The sequence below is a fragment of the Aulostomus chinensis genome, chromosome 12 (assembly GCF_037954235.1).
Source record: "Aulostomus chinensis isolate RoL2024-O1b breed Wild chromosome 12, RoL_Achi_v1.0, whole genome shotgun sequence".
Classification (NCBI taxonomy): domain Eukaryota; kingdom Metazoa; phylum Chordata; class Actinopteri; order Syngnathiformes; family Aulostomidae; genus Aulostomus; species Aulostomus chinensis.
Window position 1 is genome coordinate 25135129 of NC_141331.1, and position 16792 is coordinate 25151920.

General features: G+C 45.8%; 1 protein-coding gene across 1 annotated transcript; it reads left to right on the forward strand.

The window, feature by feature from the left end:
• Positions 1-10155: 10155 nt before the first annotated feature.
• On the forward strand, positions 10156-14285 carry LOC147252551 (uncharacterized). The gene is made up of 5 exons (XM_086219437.1): positions 10156-10206; positions 10665-10700; positions 11122-11244; positions 12090-12245; positions 12993-14285. Exons 1-5 carry the CDS (start codon positions 10156-10158, stop codon positions 13413-13415), a joined length of 789 nt encoding a protein of 262 aa, XP_086075563.1. The 3' UTR covers positions 13416-14285.
• The last annotated feature ends 2507 nt before the right edge of the window (positions 14286-16792 follow it).

Below are 16792 nucleotides of genomic sequence, written 5' to 3' on the forward strand. Positions count from 1 at the left end.
ATCAACAACATGAACTGCTACTCTCGCCCGTTATCTCTCATCTATTTATTTCTTCACGTTTTGAAGGTTTCCCAGTGACAAAAATTTGAGGAGGCAACGGGAGGTCGCTGTCTGAAGAGGATGTTGTTGCTACAGAGTCGTCCAAGCTCTGTGGTAAGCACTTCAAGGAGGACGACTTTGAGAGGTGACAAGTGTTCCCTTGCCCCAGTTCCAAGCTCAACAGGGTAGTGTGAGTCGCTGGGATGAAATTTAGATGATTGTGTGTGCAAGAGAGGGAAATAAATCCCAACGAACAATCAAGCTTGTTTCTTTCTTAAAAAATAAAATTCATTCATTTATAAATTCATCAAAATGCCCTACGGCATGTCTTTGTTCAATAACAAAAGCAATAATAATAATAATCATTCATTTGGTTTCTATAACGACTTTCACAGACACGGGGTCGCTTGACAGAGAAAAGCAATGAACCATAGCAGTAACAAAATTGCATTCCATTCAGTATCTCAGCATGAAAGCAGGTCCGTTCATGAGTGACGGCGTCCTGTATCATAACTACATCTCTGTGGTTTTTAACCAACAAAACCAGGTGAAAACCCGGTAAAAATTCAGGGACTTATGGCAAATGTAGTCGGGTGTACACACCAGTGTTGCCACCTTGGCGACTTGCTCGCTAAATCTGGCGACTTTCTAACTCTCCATGGCGACTTTTTTCGTCAAAAGCGACTGGCGACAAATCTAGTGACTTTTCCTCGTGTTATTGGAGACTTTTTGACATTTGGAGACTTACGTAAAAACACGTATCTTTGTTCCGCAATTCATGTTCTCAGCGAGCAGTGGGCTCTTCCTGCTCCGCCCGAAAGTCGTCACACACAGGCGATCACCGCCTCTCGCGGCGCGGCAGTGGGCAGTCGCAGGCAGCTGCAGTCAGGAGAGGAGCAGAGACCCTCACCCCTCTGCGTCCAGGCAGCAAATGAGTGGCGCATGCGCAAAGCCGGCGTGGAGATCCCACCCTTTCTTACAGTGGGATCGGACAGCGGGATGTTTAATAAAGGTTCATTCATTTCATTCGTTGTCACCAAATCACTGCATTATACAGTATTATATATGTGTATTATATTATTTATATTATGTGAACATATAATATATTTAGTTTTTTTAAAATACTTTTTGTCTCTACTGCGAAGTCTCTCCTACAGCATCCATTGCGATCACGTGTACATTATGCAAATTAGGCGATGACGTCATTTGGCGACTTCTAGCGACTTTTAGGACAGCCAATAGCGACTTTCCTGACTGAGGAGTTGGCAACACTGCTACACCCCTTCCTCAGTAGAAATCCATGCTCTGAGGGCGCGTGGGAGACCCAACCAAGATGGCAGCGCGCTGGTACCTCAGCTCCAAGAGGCAGCCTCAGTCTACGAGGTGTCTACGTAATTCTGTCCAAGGTATCGCTTCCTCTCAGCTCCGCACTGACACTTTGTGTCAGACTGAGGCTTCCACCTCCTAAACTAAAAGTCTCACCACTTCCCAACCTGTATCACTGGATTCCGGACAAATTTTCCAACGAAAATGTGTGTTCTTATGTCAGACTTCACCAAACACATGGGATTTCTGAGGATATTGCACTCCAACAGCACTCTAAAATCCTCATCTAACTCACAGGGCACAGGTGGTCAGCAGGCCAGGGAGGGCTGGGGAAAGACTGAGCCATGAACTCTGCCCCTGTTTTGCTCCCACAACAAAAACTATCTCCTCCTGGGTCGCTAATGGTATCGCTTACAAAATTTAATACAACACTCAAGACACTCTGCTGACCAACACTTATCATAAACAGTCATAAAGTCACCAATAACTCCAACAGTTTGGATTTTTTTAAGCCCTCAAAGTCAGGGTGACACATTTCACCTACAGTGTAAGTCGATGGGGAGGCGTTCTCTCTAAAACTACATACTCTCAAACACATGGTTCTTATGTCAAAACTATACATCGCACCACTTCCCAGACAATGTCACTGGATTCCTGACGAAATTTCCATCAAAACTGTGATATTATATTCAACTTTTGACCAAAATATGGTGATTTATTAGCATTTCTCTCTCCACTCAGGCACAGGAGGCACAGAGCAGCGGGGGAGGGGCTCAGCTCTCAGCTCTGCGCGCACACTTGGCAACACACTGTGGCGTCCATGTCCTAAACTACAAGTCTCACCACTTTCATACGTCCATCACTGCATTCAGGACGACTTAAGCTACTCAGCCCCGCTGGGCAGGAGGACGTGAAGGCCCGTAACAACGCTGTTACAGCTTTAATTTTCACTTGGTTTTGTTTGTAATTTTATTGTGTTTAGTTTTCAGTTCTGTTTTGCATTTGGTTTGGTTTTACTTTTTACACGTCCAGGACTTGGGCCTATTTCCCCCCATCATTTCATACTGTCCTTAATTCATCTGGCACTGAAAACTGATATATAGGAGTCCCCTGCTGTGGTCTCTACCCCTCGTGCCCCGGGGGAGCTCGCTCAGTTCAGCGAGCTGACAGGACAGCTCGAGGCCAGTCCAGGACAGCCAGAAGCTCCCTGCCCACAACCAACAGATGCCAGTCTTGTTCTGGGGTCCCCGCAGATGCCACTCGTGTTCCGGCACCGAGGGTCCTGGTTGTTGTCTCTCATGTCCTGGCGAAAGCCACTCCTGATCCACTGCGAGGGTCTTGGCGAGTGCCACTGCTTCTCTGTCGTCAAGGGCTTGGCGGGGCCGGCTCGTGATTTCTGTGCCCAGCCGGCCACGTGCCTGGCTCTTGATCCGGGCGTCCAGCTGGTAGTCCAGCCTACCCCTGTCCCAAGACCCTTGTCCCATAAATGGCACTGACCCCCAGACTCTCAGTCCTCTTCTGCCCAGCCTCCAGGCCGTTCCCCAGACTCTCCATTCTTCACTGCCCAGCCTCCGGGCCGTTCCCCAAACACTCCATGCTCTTCAGCGAGTCCTCCCTGCCATCCTCCTCTGTTCTTCCCTGTTTGGCCTTCGGTCTGACCTCCAGACTCTCCATTCTTCACTGCCCAGCCTCCAGGCCGTTCCCCAGACTCTCCATTCTTCACTGCCCAGCCTCCGGGCCGTTCCCCAAACACTCCATGCTCTTCAGCGAGTCCTCCCTGCCATCCTCCTCTGTTCCTCCCTGTTTGGCCTTCGGTCTGACCTCCGGACTTTTCGTTCTTCCCTGTCCAGCCTTCGGTCTGACCTCCATACTCTCCATTCTTCCCTTTCTGGCCTTCGGTCTGAACCTCACACTCCCCGTTCTTCCCTGTCCAAAATGTGGGCCTTTCCCCAGACGCTCAGTGCTTTTCAGCCCAACCCCTTGGCTGCCCCCCCAGATTCTCTTTGCCCCTCTGCTTGCCCCCTGGGCCACCCCCTGAGCCTTGGAGCAGAGCTTTCTCTACACCTGCTTCTTCCATTCAATCATCTCCTCCATTTGCTTCCTATTCATCTCTGTTTCATAATCATTCTGCCTCTGGACGAGGGCAGTTGGTCCCTCAGTTTCCTGTTGTCCCTCGCCAGCATTGTGTGATCTTCGTCCTGGCTGTGCCTGCCCAGGTTCACTGCACCTTTGTCCTGGATGTGCAGTTTCTTTTTCGATAGCTTCTCGATAGTTTGAAGCCTGTTTATTTCTTTTAACAGTTCTTCAGTTCTCTTTTGCTCCTCATCCAGAAGGAGGTCTGAATTCTTCTTCAGCCTCAGTATTTTCTTAGTTTTCTTGGTTAGTTTTTCCATCTTAGTGTTCAGTTCTTCCTTTTCTCTCTCAAGCTCTTCTACACGCTGTATTAACTTGACACCAGCAATCTGGCTTTGGGCAAACTGCTTCTCTGTGGCCTTTTGATGGCTGACCAGTTCCTCTCTAGCTTGCAGACAGGTTTCCAGCTCTTTAACATGTGCAGCAAGCTGGTCCTTGTCCCGCTGAAGGACATTTAGCAGCTCGTCCTTGTCTGTCAGCTGCATTTTCATCTGGTCAACCTCATTCTCCATGCTGTTAGCTCGTGCCTCTGCCTTTGCCAGCTTCTGGGACATTCTCTTGGCAGCCACCATCTGACTGGATGCTTCCTCAGTGAATCTATCTTGAAGACTTTGGTGTTTCTTCTTCTCCTGGAACAGAGCTTTCTCTACTTCTGTGTGAACAGCCACCCAACGCTCAGTTTCCTGTGTGGCACCAGCCAGGCCAGTGCGAACAGAATCCAGCTCTGCTTCTAGTTTCTCATGAGCCTGCAGTTCCTTTGCCAATTTAGCATTCAGCTCAGACTTTAAGGCTGTCATTTTTTCATGACAGTCTGAGACAGTTTGTTTCAGGATATCAGAATTCATCCTGAGATCTCTGTGAGCATCTTCCAGTTCACCCTTGAGGATCTCATTCTGATCCATGAGGCCTCTTTCCTTGGCACTGCTTTTGACCTGTAAATCTTCAAGGTCTGTTTTAAGGTTGCTAATCTGCTTCTGTAAGGAGGAATTCTGCTGGAGCAGCTTCTCCTCCCTCTCACTGGCCTCACTCTGCAACGCCTGCACTTGGTTCTGCTCCCTTTGAAGGTCGGCGACTACTTCCTCCCGCAAGACGCGCTCCTGAGCAAGCAGCTTCTGGGTCTGACTGTGGCTGAACTCGAGCTGTTGCGTTTTGTTGGCCAGTTGTCTAAACTCCAGCTGCAGGGATCTGAGGGTGAACTCCATCTTGTGCCTCTCCTGAACCTCCAACTCTTGCTGCTTTTCTGTCCTCATCAGCTTATCCATGGTGGCCTTGTACCTCATGGTTGAATCAAGCACTTTTTCTTGCTCCACTTTCAGCTCAAGTTGGAGGTTTTGAACATCAGATTCCATCTCCTGCTGCTTTCTTTGTTGCTGCTTGTTAACTTCCTTTCGAGTGCTCTTCAGTTCAGCCCTCTCCTCTTTCAGCTGGTTCACCTTGTGTTTAAGGGAATTGTTATGACTTTTGGCCTTTTGCATGGAGCGCTCATATTCTTGGAACACATTCTGCAGCTTCAGCATGGTTTCAGGGTTAACTTTCATGTTTTCTATTAAGTCCAGTTTCTGTTTGAAGAGGGGAGCATTATTAAGGCTGGAAATGCTTGATGACAGACTGTGAACAAGAAGTCCAAATTGAAGCTGCAAGCAGCGTTGTTAGGGCCTGAGCCCCTTGCGCCCGAGGGCGGGTGCCAAACGCCTGCCCCAATCCAACGGTGTAATTGGCAAATCCCTAGGCCTTGTAGTTTAGGAGATAGAAGCCTGAGTGTGATGCGCAGTGTGAGAGCAGAGGTGGTAGCTGGCCCTTTAAGAGCCCCTCCCTTCTCTGCTCTCTCTCTGCCATCTGTTTCAGAATGGAGAGCAGAGGAGGATTTTGGCAGTTTCAGTGTGAAAAACAGTCATAACTCAGCATATGTTGGTCAAAAGTTGAATGTAAGACCACCTTTTCATAGAGTTTTTTGTCAGGAATACAATGGTGTCTTTTTTGAATGTGTGGGTGTTGTAATTTTAGAGCTAGAAGCGTTTGTTTGGGAGTATGTACCCTGAGGGCTGAGATGCTCCCCTTTTGGTTTCCATGACAACAGTCAACAAATCTCTGTCCTCCGTGTCAGAGTGGTGAGCAGAGGACAATATGACATTTTCAGTGTGAGAAAATCAAATAATCCAAGGGTGAGACTGGAAATGCTCACCCTTGGGAAGTATCAGGGTGGACTCAGCCTCCCTCATATAAAATGTTATTTTTGGGCAGCACAACTAACAGCAGTGGTAGCCTGGATTAACAATGATATGGAGTCGGAATGGGTAAACATAGAGCAGAATTCATTGCCAGGTACACCTCTATCCGCTCTCGCGTTTTTGAGAAAGCGGTCCCAGATGAAACTGGAAATCAAAAATGTATGGGTGAAACACACCTTAAAAGTATGGTCAATGGTCCAAAAGAGAATTAGGGGGACAGCTGCCCTTTCACGGGCTGTGCAGATTGATGGCAATCCGGACTTCCCCCCCTCAATAACAGATATCACTTTAAGAGATGGGCAGGCAGAGAACGAAGAGTTATTGACCAGTTGTTTCGTCACAATGTTTTACAGCCATTCTCATATCTCCAAGACAAATTCCTTCTACCTCAAAGTGATATGTTCCAATATTTTCAGAGAAGGCGTTACATCACAAGCCATACAATTAAAAATGCTCCAACAAACATAGAAACTTACTTTATTAATATAATGAAACATCAGCTACCCAACAAAAAGCATGTTTCCCATATACACAGATATCTGTGACTGGATACACCAGACAATACTTTTTATATCAAAAATGCATGGGAGCTGGAGTTAAATATTAGAACTGAGGATGGAGAGTGGGAAACCATGTGCATTGGATGTCATAAGGGTGTACATAGTCACATGTGGAAGGAGTTTGATTGGAAGATGAAGACGAGGTTTTTTTAAGACACCCTCTATGATTTCCAAATTTGTAGATAACCAAAATGCAACATACTGTTGGAGAAAATGCGGAATGGTTGGCGACCATTGGCACTTATTTTGGGACTGCCCAGTGATGCTTCCTTTTTGGAAGTGGGTAAAAAACGAGACAGATAAAGTTCTGGGGATCGACTTATTATTCACCCCAAGTCAGTTTCTTCTCGACTTAACTCCTAAAGACATGTTCACCAGAGACCAAAAGCATCTGTTACATATACTCTTGATGACCGCTAGGAAAATGGCGACAATAAAATGGAAGAATTTACAGCCACCTACAGTGGCACAATGGCAACAGAAGTTGGGGGAGGTGCATGGAATGGGGGCTTTAACTGCTCAGTTACAGTTAAGGTCTGATGTCTTCTTGAGGAGGTGGCTCCCCACAACAAGATACCTCTCTAACTGAGGGGAACCCTACACAGGGCTGTCATATCTTAATTGTCCCTTTATTGATTCATTTACTTTTCATTCATCATTATGATTCAACTTCTGGACCCTCATGTTTTGTCTTGTTTTGTCGAACCGTCATACGAACTCTGTGATGCTGTCAAGGAATGTTCTGTGTTGTGTTGTTTTATGTTTCATAAAAATACAGTTAAAAAAAAAAAGTAAACCAAATAACTGCATATGCAGCTTCAAACTGCAATGTAATACCATATTTTGGGAGGAATTTTTGTCAGGAATCCAGTGGTGTGTTATGTAAAGCTGTGTGAGACTGTTTCAGAATTGGAGAGGTGTTGGATTTGGTTTTTAATCCACATCAATCGAAACATTTGGGGCTTTTATTTGTCATCCTGTTGCTGCCATGAGTTCTGTAACCATTTTCCTGGTCCCTGTGCCTTTTTATAGTGACAGATTAATTCTTGTTCAACACCTGAGGTCAGGAAGTTGTTGTATTTCCCACTCTAAATTGTGTTGTTGTTGTTGTAGCAACTCTTCTCCTCTTCTTGAGACTAAACGTAAGGACGACGAGCCACTCGCTGGACGTTGTGTAATAAAAGTCTCTTGACCCAACTGATGGCCAGGAATTATCACTGCACAAGTTACGTGGGTGTCCTCTCACGTTACATTGTTGTCCTGCTTCTGCCGGACCCAGAAAAACTAGTCCATCCCGACTCTGACCTGATGTGTGTATGTGTTTCTCCTGTGGTGTGCAGTGCCCTCTTCAGGCAGATTGCTGTGCCAGCGGGCCAAGTTGCACATGGAGATGAGGAATTTCACCCAGGCAGTCCAGGACGCCAATAGGAATAGAATAAAAACAGTGGCGGCTCCTGACAAATTCTCAGGGGGGGGCAAAATAACAATAAATAAAAGTCAGATAGCCAGCTTTACAGTGTCACATTTCATTGTTTAATTTGACCACTACATGGCAGCACCAGACATAAAATATACATGTATACTGTAATTAAGTAATAATGTATAATGATATGTTATAATATAATCTATGTTAATAATATAATGTATCATACTGTAGATAAATATGTATACTGTACAGTATTTTTATTTTTATTTACAATTTATAGCCCTTGTGGATGCCATCGAGATCATCAAATATCAAATACATGAATACATGAATCACAATTTGAGGTCATCAAATCCAATTACACTCATCATGAAAACTGTAATTAATAAAAATTTCCCAGAACATATTCCATTTACTGGTATATCTGGCTGGCAATATGCAATCAGTACAACTATTTACAATTCAACATTCGGAGAGAACAACCTCCGACAGCTCAGAGTTGAAGAACACACTCACTCATCACACAAATTGAGCTCACCTCTCTTTCAAGCAAGCAGAGCGATCAATCACCCTCTCGTTGTAATCAGGCATGTTCCTGACCCGCTCTCTCTCCGTGGAAAGCCAGCCCAATGCATTCCGACGTTCCTGTCCCATTGAATTTCTCAGGAATGTCTTGCTCCTCTTTAAGGTGGAGAAACACCTCTCAGCTTCAGCTGTTGTCATGGGAGCGGTTATGAGGATGGCCAACAGCGCCACAGTCTCAGAGAAGGTGTCCTGGAGGTTGTAGTTCTGTAGAACCTGGTACAGAGCCAGTGCACCGCAGCAGCCCCTGAAGTCTGGACTTTCGTAGATGAGAGAAAGCTCAGTCCTGAGCCTCTCCTTCTGTAGCTTGGGGTATGTCCTCACAGTGGTAGTAAAGCCTCCTCAGGGAATGTTTTCACATGCCGGTCAAACAGCTCTGCCTCTAGGAGCACGGCACTCACAAGGAGGCTGGTGAAGGAGAACCTGTCTTTGGCTTGGTCCAGGATTGTGTCACAGATCTGTTAAAATTACAAAAATGTATAGTCAGTGACACACAATTGTAAAACAAAACAAAAAAACTCCTTATGACGGCATGAACGTGGCCATGATCGACAGCATCGACTGTCTCAGTTCCAAAGTATGCATTTTGTTACTCAAGCAGACACCTCTTTTGACAGCCTCCGCTTCTCTTGTTCTCCCAAGGCCCTCCTTGATCTTGTGGTACCTGGGGCTTCTTGTTGCTGCTGCTGCTGAGAGGACCTTTGGTCCCTGAAGGGAGACAGATAAAAGGATGTAGGATGTAGGAATGAACATGTGCAGAATTATTATTGTCATTACTCTCTTGTATTATCTTACCTGATGGCCTGAACACTGCTGGGGATGTTCTGCAGGGCACGTTTGACGAACACCATGTCAGTGTCCCCCTTCTGCAGCTGTTGGTACATCATGTCAACATGAGGCATGATGTGATGACACAGCTGCAGGGAAAAAACAAAACCTTCATCCTGCAGCATTCTCAGGAAGCCAGACGCCTCCCTCACAGTGGTGCCGTCTGACATGATGCTCTCCAAACCCTTAATGAGGTCGCCCAGGTTCTCATGGACAGCGCTAACGAGCCTGTTGTTGAAGTTCCACCTTGTGGACGATGCTCTAGGCAGCCTTCGTGCAACAATCTGGTCGAGAAGGGCGGTGCGTTTGGGTGAGCGGGTAAAAAAACTGGAAATCCCACCAAGGTCAGAGAAAAAACCTCTCAGTGCTGGGATGTGTGAAGTGGCCTGCTGCATGGTTAAATTCAGCTGGTGTGCAGAACAACGCAAATAATGGGCATTTTTGTACTCTTGTCGTAGTTTTTGCTGCACACCAGCCCTCTCTCCTCTCATCACACTGGCACCGGCGTAAGATTGCCCATCAGTTGACACTTGTCATCGTCAGTGAAAACGCTGTTCAGTCTCTCCAAAACTGCATCGGCAATGGAGCTGGATGTTGTTGACAAGATGGGCACAAATTCAAGGAACGGCTCTTGCACAGCGTGTTTTCCATCTTGTATCTCAGCACAAGCACCAACTGAGTCTGGGTAGAGACGTCTGTGCTTTCACCTGCTTGAATCGCCATGAATCTTGCTCATTTCACCTCCCCCTCAATACGCTCTTGAATGACAGATGCCATGGATGTGCCTTCAAACACTGCGGCCGTTCTTAAGTGCTCCTCAAACACCTCGTCCAGCGACGCCACTAAACTGACCAGTCCACGAAAAATCTCTGGGTTGCTGGACTCTTCACTTTCGTCCCTGCCTCGCAGAGCCAACTCAAACGCCACAGAATTTCACACAGTCGATAAGGCGGCTGAGGACGTGCCGGTTCTTCTCACCCCGTCGTTGTGACGGCGCACAGCCTTCCTGTAGCTCTCATCCAGCTGTGTGGCAATGCTCACTCTTCCAAAGGCCGCCAGTTACAGGCAGCTGTCCATGTGCATTGTCAGTGCTTCAGGTTTCTTCACCTTTTCCGAGAGATGGTGCATATCGGTGACACCTGTCTTTGTGAGGGCGGTGTCAGTGTTAGCATGCGGGTGGATTAGCACACAGGGGAAGCAGAACGGGGCGTTAGCCACTTCACAAACTGCTAGCCAAGTTTTCCGCTCATACCAGCTCCGGGAAAATCTGCGACAGCATGTTTTCCCCACTTTTGTTGACTCCTGTTTTATATTTAAATTTGGTCTGAGTGGTCCTAATTCTTTAACAGCCAATTTATCAGAATTACCTCGCCGACTGAACGGTAAGTCCCTCAGGGAAACAAGAGAGTTGCAGTTACCCGCCATGATCATTCAACAGCCATATTCAGGCTGCTGTTCGGACTATAGCCTCCTATTTAGACTTAGACCGGCAAAATAAATGCTTTTCTCTCTCTTTTTTCCTGTTTGGCTGAAGGACTATAGGCCAGCCGCCCAGGAATAAAACCCCTCTGGCCAAAGGTGAGACCCAGATTTGAACTTGGGAGGAAATAATCGGTATTATTGTAAATCATTGTCAAATGGAGCGTTTCATTTGATGCTACATAACTTGTGCTGAATTGTAGTGCAACGAGTGGTTTCATGAGCCATTTTATTACCATTTTGTTACAATAAACACAGAAAAATTACTCAAGATTTTTGAATGATACCGTTTTGAATTTTGAAAATCAGCCTCCATTTGTTGGTGAGCTGCTGCAGAAAAGCATGAGCTGGTGGTGAAGTTGTGTTCTCTTCAGGTGTGAGGGTGGGGTGTTTCCTAGTCTGTCTAATATGGCACCACAGCGTGCGTCTTAATCTCTTGACAACAACATGCTGGAGGGGTCTTTGGCTCATGGAAGAAATGACTGCATTATTTATGTTCGAATGTACGCGTGCATTTCAGGCTCACTATTTGAAGGCCTCGGTGCTGAGTGAAGCAGGTCGGAATGATGAGGCCTTGCAGGAATATTTCCTGTGTGTGGCGCTCAAGCCCGACTGGACCAAAGTCAAATTGGAGGCTCAGAAGGTAAGAGAAGCTCCACTCATCGCATACGTCCTCAGTCATGATAACCAAACGTTTCTGGTCAAGTCAAGTCAGTTTCATTTGTACGGCACCAAATCACAACAACACTTCTCTCATGACACTTAAGAAAGTAGAGCAGGTCTAGTACCACACTTCCTTTTAACAGGCAGGAATGTGGAACAGATCCAGGATCAGTGGGGACAGGCATCTGCTTTGACCGGTTGGAGGGAAATAGAGCAGGAGAGCAGGACAGAGACAAAGACAGATAATGGAGAAAGACAGATATACAGAAGGAAAGAGAGGGACAGAGATAAAGAGAGAGAGAAAGGAGGAGAGACTGATGGACAGACGGGGACGTGAGCAGGTGGAGCTACGGGTGGCAGCTGGAGCCTCTTCAGGTCTGGAGCCTCCTCCTCCAGCAGCACCGGGATCTGGAATGAGGGGCGAAGAAGAGGAGTTAGTAACACGTATGAGGACAGGAGGAGGAGAGAGAAGCCCAGTGCACCATGGGAGATCCCTGGCCGTCTCAGCCTATAGCAGCAGATCTAAGGGCCAGCCTAAGCAGTCCTAACGATAAGCCTGATTAAAAAAGGAAGGTCTTTAGTCTGGTCTTATATGTAGAGAGGGTGTCTGCATCCGGACCGAAGCTGGGATGTCTTGGTTTATGACAGAGACTTACTCAGGTTCATAAAAACATTCAAAAGTCACAACTGTGTTGCTACGATGCGCTCTAGCTTTTTCGTCAGCATGCAAAAAGACATAACTCAGAGTCTCATGGTCAGATTCTGCCCATCCGTGTGTCTGGCTTGTGAGCGTTACTCACGTTCCCGGTTTGTTTCCTCTTGCAGGTTCTGGGAGAGCTGTTCTCCTCTGTGTTTGAGAACGAGGACATGCCCACGCCTGTGCACCCTCTGCACGGGGGGGTGGCCACCCGACTCATCAAACCCCCAGCTTTGCTGAGATCTCTGCGGCCGCTCACACAGAAACCCTGCTCCTCTTCCCAGGTTCCTGCTCACTAACACATCATAGTCAGTGGTACCCAGGCCAGCACCACCACCCCCACCATTCTTAGGCTGCATCCCAATACAGTGAACTCTTTGTAGCCTGAAGTCCCGTACGAAGTAGTAAACCACGGGGCGGGGGCTCATGGGTGGGCCAAGAGTGCCCTACAATGTGTCATGGAATGCTTCTAAGTTGAAGCTCTTGTTTGTGGAGGGATTTTTTTTTCTTCAAAGAAGAATATTCATCTAAAGATATGATGGAAATTATGTGTTAATACCACGCAAAGTTAATAAATACTTTAAAACAGCATCATTACCAAGCTAGCTGGTAGGAACGGGTCAGGATTGGTGTTTTTTGGAACATGAATGTCCATTGAACATGTTTGACTGAATTCAAACATTCTTGTTTGTATTCACTAGATCTTCTCTGGTGAAGATTTTAACGTTGACTTTAAAAAAGACAAAGTTGAAACCAAGTCAAATCTATCAAACCATGGACACGGGTTTTTAATCGGTGCTCTGCTGTTGAGGAAAGTACTACACTTGGTTTGGAAAACTACAAAAGTAAGAATTTGATAGTACCACCCAACTGGAGAGAGGTTGCTGAATATTAGCAAGCCTTCCACTCTATCTGATGAAGGCGTGTGTATTTCTTGGTCCATGGTGGGTCTCTGGTCTCTTCTGTTCTGTGTATGGATGTTGATGTGAATGATAACGAGGAACGCGTGTGGTTTGTATCTTTGTGTCCAGGAGTCCGACTTCTGTGTGTCTAAAAGCGCTCCAGTGCCTGAAACGTCCTCCAGACTCTCCTCTCACGGTAAACTGGATCCCGGGGCAGGAGAGAGCAGCACCAAGAGCCCGGATGACGTGCCGGCTGCGCTACCAGCGCCTCCTAATGGCCTTAAGAGGAAACAGAGTGGAGACGGATCCTTGGTGTTGTTCAACCCCCCCTCCAAAATGCTCAAACCTGGTAGGAGAGTGTTAAATTCATTCTTCAAAAACAAGACTGTTCACTGGGGGGGGACTACAGTGAATGTGGGTATCAACATCGTGAAGTCACCATACCACCAGACAACAAGCATGATTTTATCTGTGAAGAAAAATCAGGACCACGAAAATCAAGGCTGCAGTGGAAGAAACGTGACTCGTGTCACTTCTAGTCAGCTCAGATAAGGAGACAGCCATCGTTCACCTGGAAGATCTGCCAGGAGCAGTGGTTGTCTGCTGCTCCCTGGAGGAATGCTAGTTGAGTCAATTGATTTGATCTGCCAGAAGGCAAATCTCTCTTTGTAACTGGGGCCTTTAACTCTTTGATAAACTTCCTGGACATGTGAGGCTCACGTGTTTGGCTCAGGACGTCCAAGGCGTCACAGATCTCCTGTTCTTCTCCGCTGTGAACCAGTTTAACTACTTCCCTGCCAGACAAGAAACTTCTGTCTCACCAGAGTTTTTTTTTTTTTAATTCAAGTTTTGTTGAATTGAACGAACCTTCTTCATTTATTATCCAGCTGTTGAGTACAGAGTGACGGCGTCTACAAGGACAGACGACACCAGTATTTAACACAGCCTCAAAAGCACTCTGAAGAAGACGCTGCCGTATACGTTCAGTTTTCAACAACAATAAAATCATAGTTTGGGTACATAGAGTCAGTTCTTAGTCAACATTGGGAATTTGAAGAAGGAGCACTTTTCCAAAAGATTTAACAAAGCCCAGAGGTTATTGTACATTTATTGTTGGTTTATTATTCATCACTGATGATGAGCAAACCTGGGGAGAAAAAAATACTGGTCTTCAGAACAAAACTGGTGTGTTAATAAAATCACCTTTGGCTGTTCATGCTGTCACGATACACATCTGTAAAAAGAATGACTTGAAACTACCAGTGAGCTGCGTGTGTAGGATAAATGCTGTAGGGAGATGACGTGGTCAAATGGAACTGGAGCCTGTCCCAGCAGCCTTCCCCCTGGACAGGTCACCAGTCCATGGCAGGGCCAACACATAGAGACAGACAACCATTGGCTCTCCCAGTCACGCCTACGGTCAATTTAGAGTCTGGATTAACCTGGTCCCCTCTTGATGTCTTTGGACTGTGGAGGAAGCTGGAGTACCAGAGAGAACCCAGCAGGAACAGGGAGAACATGGAGACTCACACAGAAAGACCCCGTGCTGCAGCCAGGGCTCCACCCACAACCTTCTTGTTGCCAGGGGACAGTGCTGACCACTGCACCACCGTGCCACCGCCTTACATTTTATCGTAGATAAAAGATCCTAACATTGCTCAGATGTTTATGCATTCATAAACATTCAGACACATTCAGTACGAACATGTTTGAAGTTTCAATAAATCAAATTAAAACTAGGCTGAACAAGACAATAATTCAAAGAGTGATCGTTAAAGGAAAACACCACCAAATTTTTAGGCTATATGCTTATTGTCGGTCCTCCCCAGAGCCCGACAAGGAGATAGCCTTCACTGCTGTTTGTGTACGAGGGAGTTGTGACCCACAGACACCAGCTGACGTTGAGTTGGCTTCGCACAAAGAGTGGGGAGTGTTAGCGCACCTTGTCTCTTCTCCTTAACACATCGTGTTGACAGTATTGGAAGTTGCGTTGTGTGGAATGCCTGCTATAAAAACACCACTTGGCCTCATCTGCTTTCACACTGGTCGCAGTGATTTCACTCAGCCGCTCAACTTCATTGACCACTTGGTAATTAAGTAGCATACCATTCAGTTTTTCAGCGGCCCTGTCAGCTGCCTCATTTGTTTCACATGCACAAAACTCAAGCCCTCGGAACCACTGTAGTCACAAACCACCAAGAGAGCAAAAACCACGTTCTTTACTCTCACACACACACACACACACACACACACACACACACACACACACACACACTTGCAGAATCAACTGTAACCGATCACCTAAGACTGTCCATTAGAAATCTGAGCAGGAGACAGAACCAGCACCAGTCCAAGCAGAGCTGATGAGATCATCAGCCATTACAAGACTGCAAGGTTCCCGAAAGAGGAAGAGTCTTAAAACTTCTTACATTTAAGAATCTGAATTTAATACCTTCAAGATTATTTGATCAACCAAAAACGTTTCTATTCTGGCCAGATAGAAAAGCCATTTTGAAGCAAAGATACAGTTTCATAATATTCAATTCCATCTGAAGTTTATTGCAATTCAGTTCCAATAAATGGATTAAATTTCAAATTTTGCAATTCAAGGCAAATGTTAATAAAATGGATAAAAAAGCGCAGCTGTAAATTTGAAGCCCAGATGATTTTTTTTATACGCCATTCAAGTCTCTACCATGAAAACAGCTCAACGCTGGATATCCATACCTTTTGAGAAAGATGTGAGTGGCAAAGGAAAAACGCGCCCCACATTCCCCGGAGCAGCAGATGAAGTCAGGCGCCTCCCCCTCACCTCGAGTCACATTCAGAATAAAGAGGATCCAAAATGATCTGACGGGTGAAATTCTTTGATCTTCAATATTGTGACTTGTGAAATTCTTTGATCTTCAACATTGTGACTTGTGAAATTCTTTGATCTTCAACATTGTGACTTGGGAAATTCTTTGATCTTCAACATTGTGACTTGTGAAATTCTTTGATCTTCAATAGATTTAAGAATTTCTTTGATCTTCAATAATGTGACTGGTGAAATTCATTGATCTTAAATCATGTGACTGGTGAAATTCATTGATCTTCAATCATGTGACTGGTGAAATTCATTGATCTTCAATCATGTGACGAGTGAAATTCTCTGATCATCACTCAACCCATTGTCAGTCATTTTGCCCTCAGTTAGATCACTAAGATCCAAGTCAGGGATCTTGTAAGAGGGTTGCTGGACATGATGTCACATTACAAAAAGAAGGAGACATCCCACCAAGCAAATTCAGGATCTGTCTTGTTTCTAGACACAGGTTTTATAAGTATATATCAGCATATTGTGCAGTGTATTCCCCACAGAGATATGAAAAGACAAGACAAGCAAAGATATCAAAAGCTGAATGAGATATCTACTGAAGATGAGGAGAGCGAGGGAAGCCTTCATTCTCCTGTAGACGCAAACAATTGCAATTCTTCACCGAAAGAGAATGAGACAGCAAAATGGGAATCACATTTGAGCAAATCAAGAAATTGCCGACCAAGGACAGACCTGACGGAAGAGTCTGATGTTGAATCGGACCTTTCCACTGATGTCTCTGGATTTGAAGATGTCACAGAATCTTCCACTTATTCTGAGGAGGTGAAGGGAAAAAATCTGTCTTCGTCAACTCTTACATTATGCAGTTCGGACAGCACAGAGGTGAGGACATCTGAGGTAGAGAGGGCAACAGGAGAGCTGGAGACAGACTGTTCAAGAGAATCTTCCAACACTGACAGTGTTCACAGTCTGTCATCAAGCATTTCCAGCCTTAATAATGCTCCCCTCTTCAAACAGAAACTGGACTTAATAGAAAACATGAAAGTTAACCCTGAAACCATGCTGAAGCTGCAGAATGTGTTCCAAGAATATGAGCGCTCCATGCAAAAGG

Excerpts from the sequence above, each read along its gene's own strand:
- LOC147252551 (XM_086219437.1), top strand. The coding sequence starts at position 10,156 with ATGCTCACTCTTCCAAAGGCCGCCAGTTACAGGCAGCTGTCCATGTGC. Across the intron at positions 10,701-11,121 it reads TAAAACCCCTCTGGCCAAAG|GCTCACTATTTGAAGGCCTC; the intron begins GTGAGACCCAGA and ends CGTGCATTTCAG. Across the intron at positions 12,246-12,992 it reads AACCCTGCTCCTCTTCCCAG|GAGTCCGACTTCTGTGTGTC; the intron begins GTTCCTGCTCAC and ends CTTTGTGTCCAG.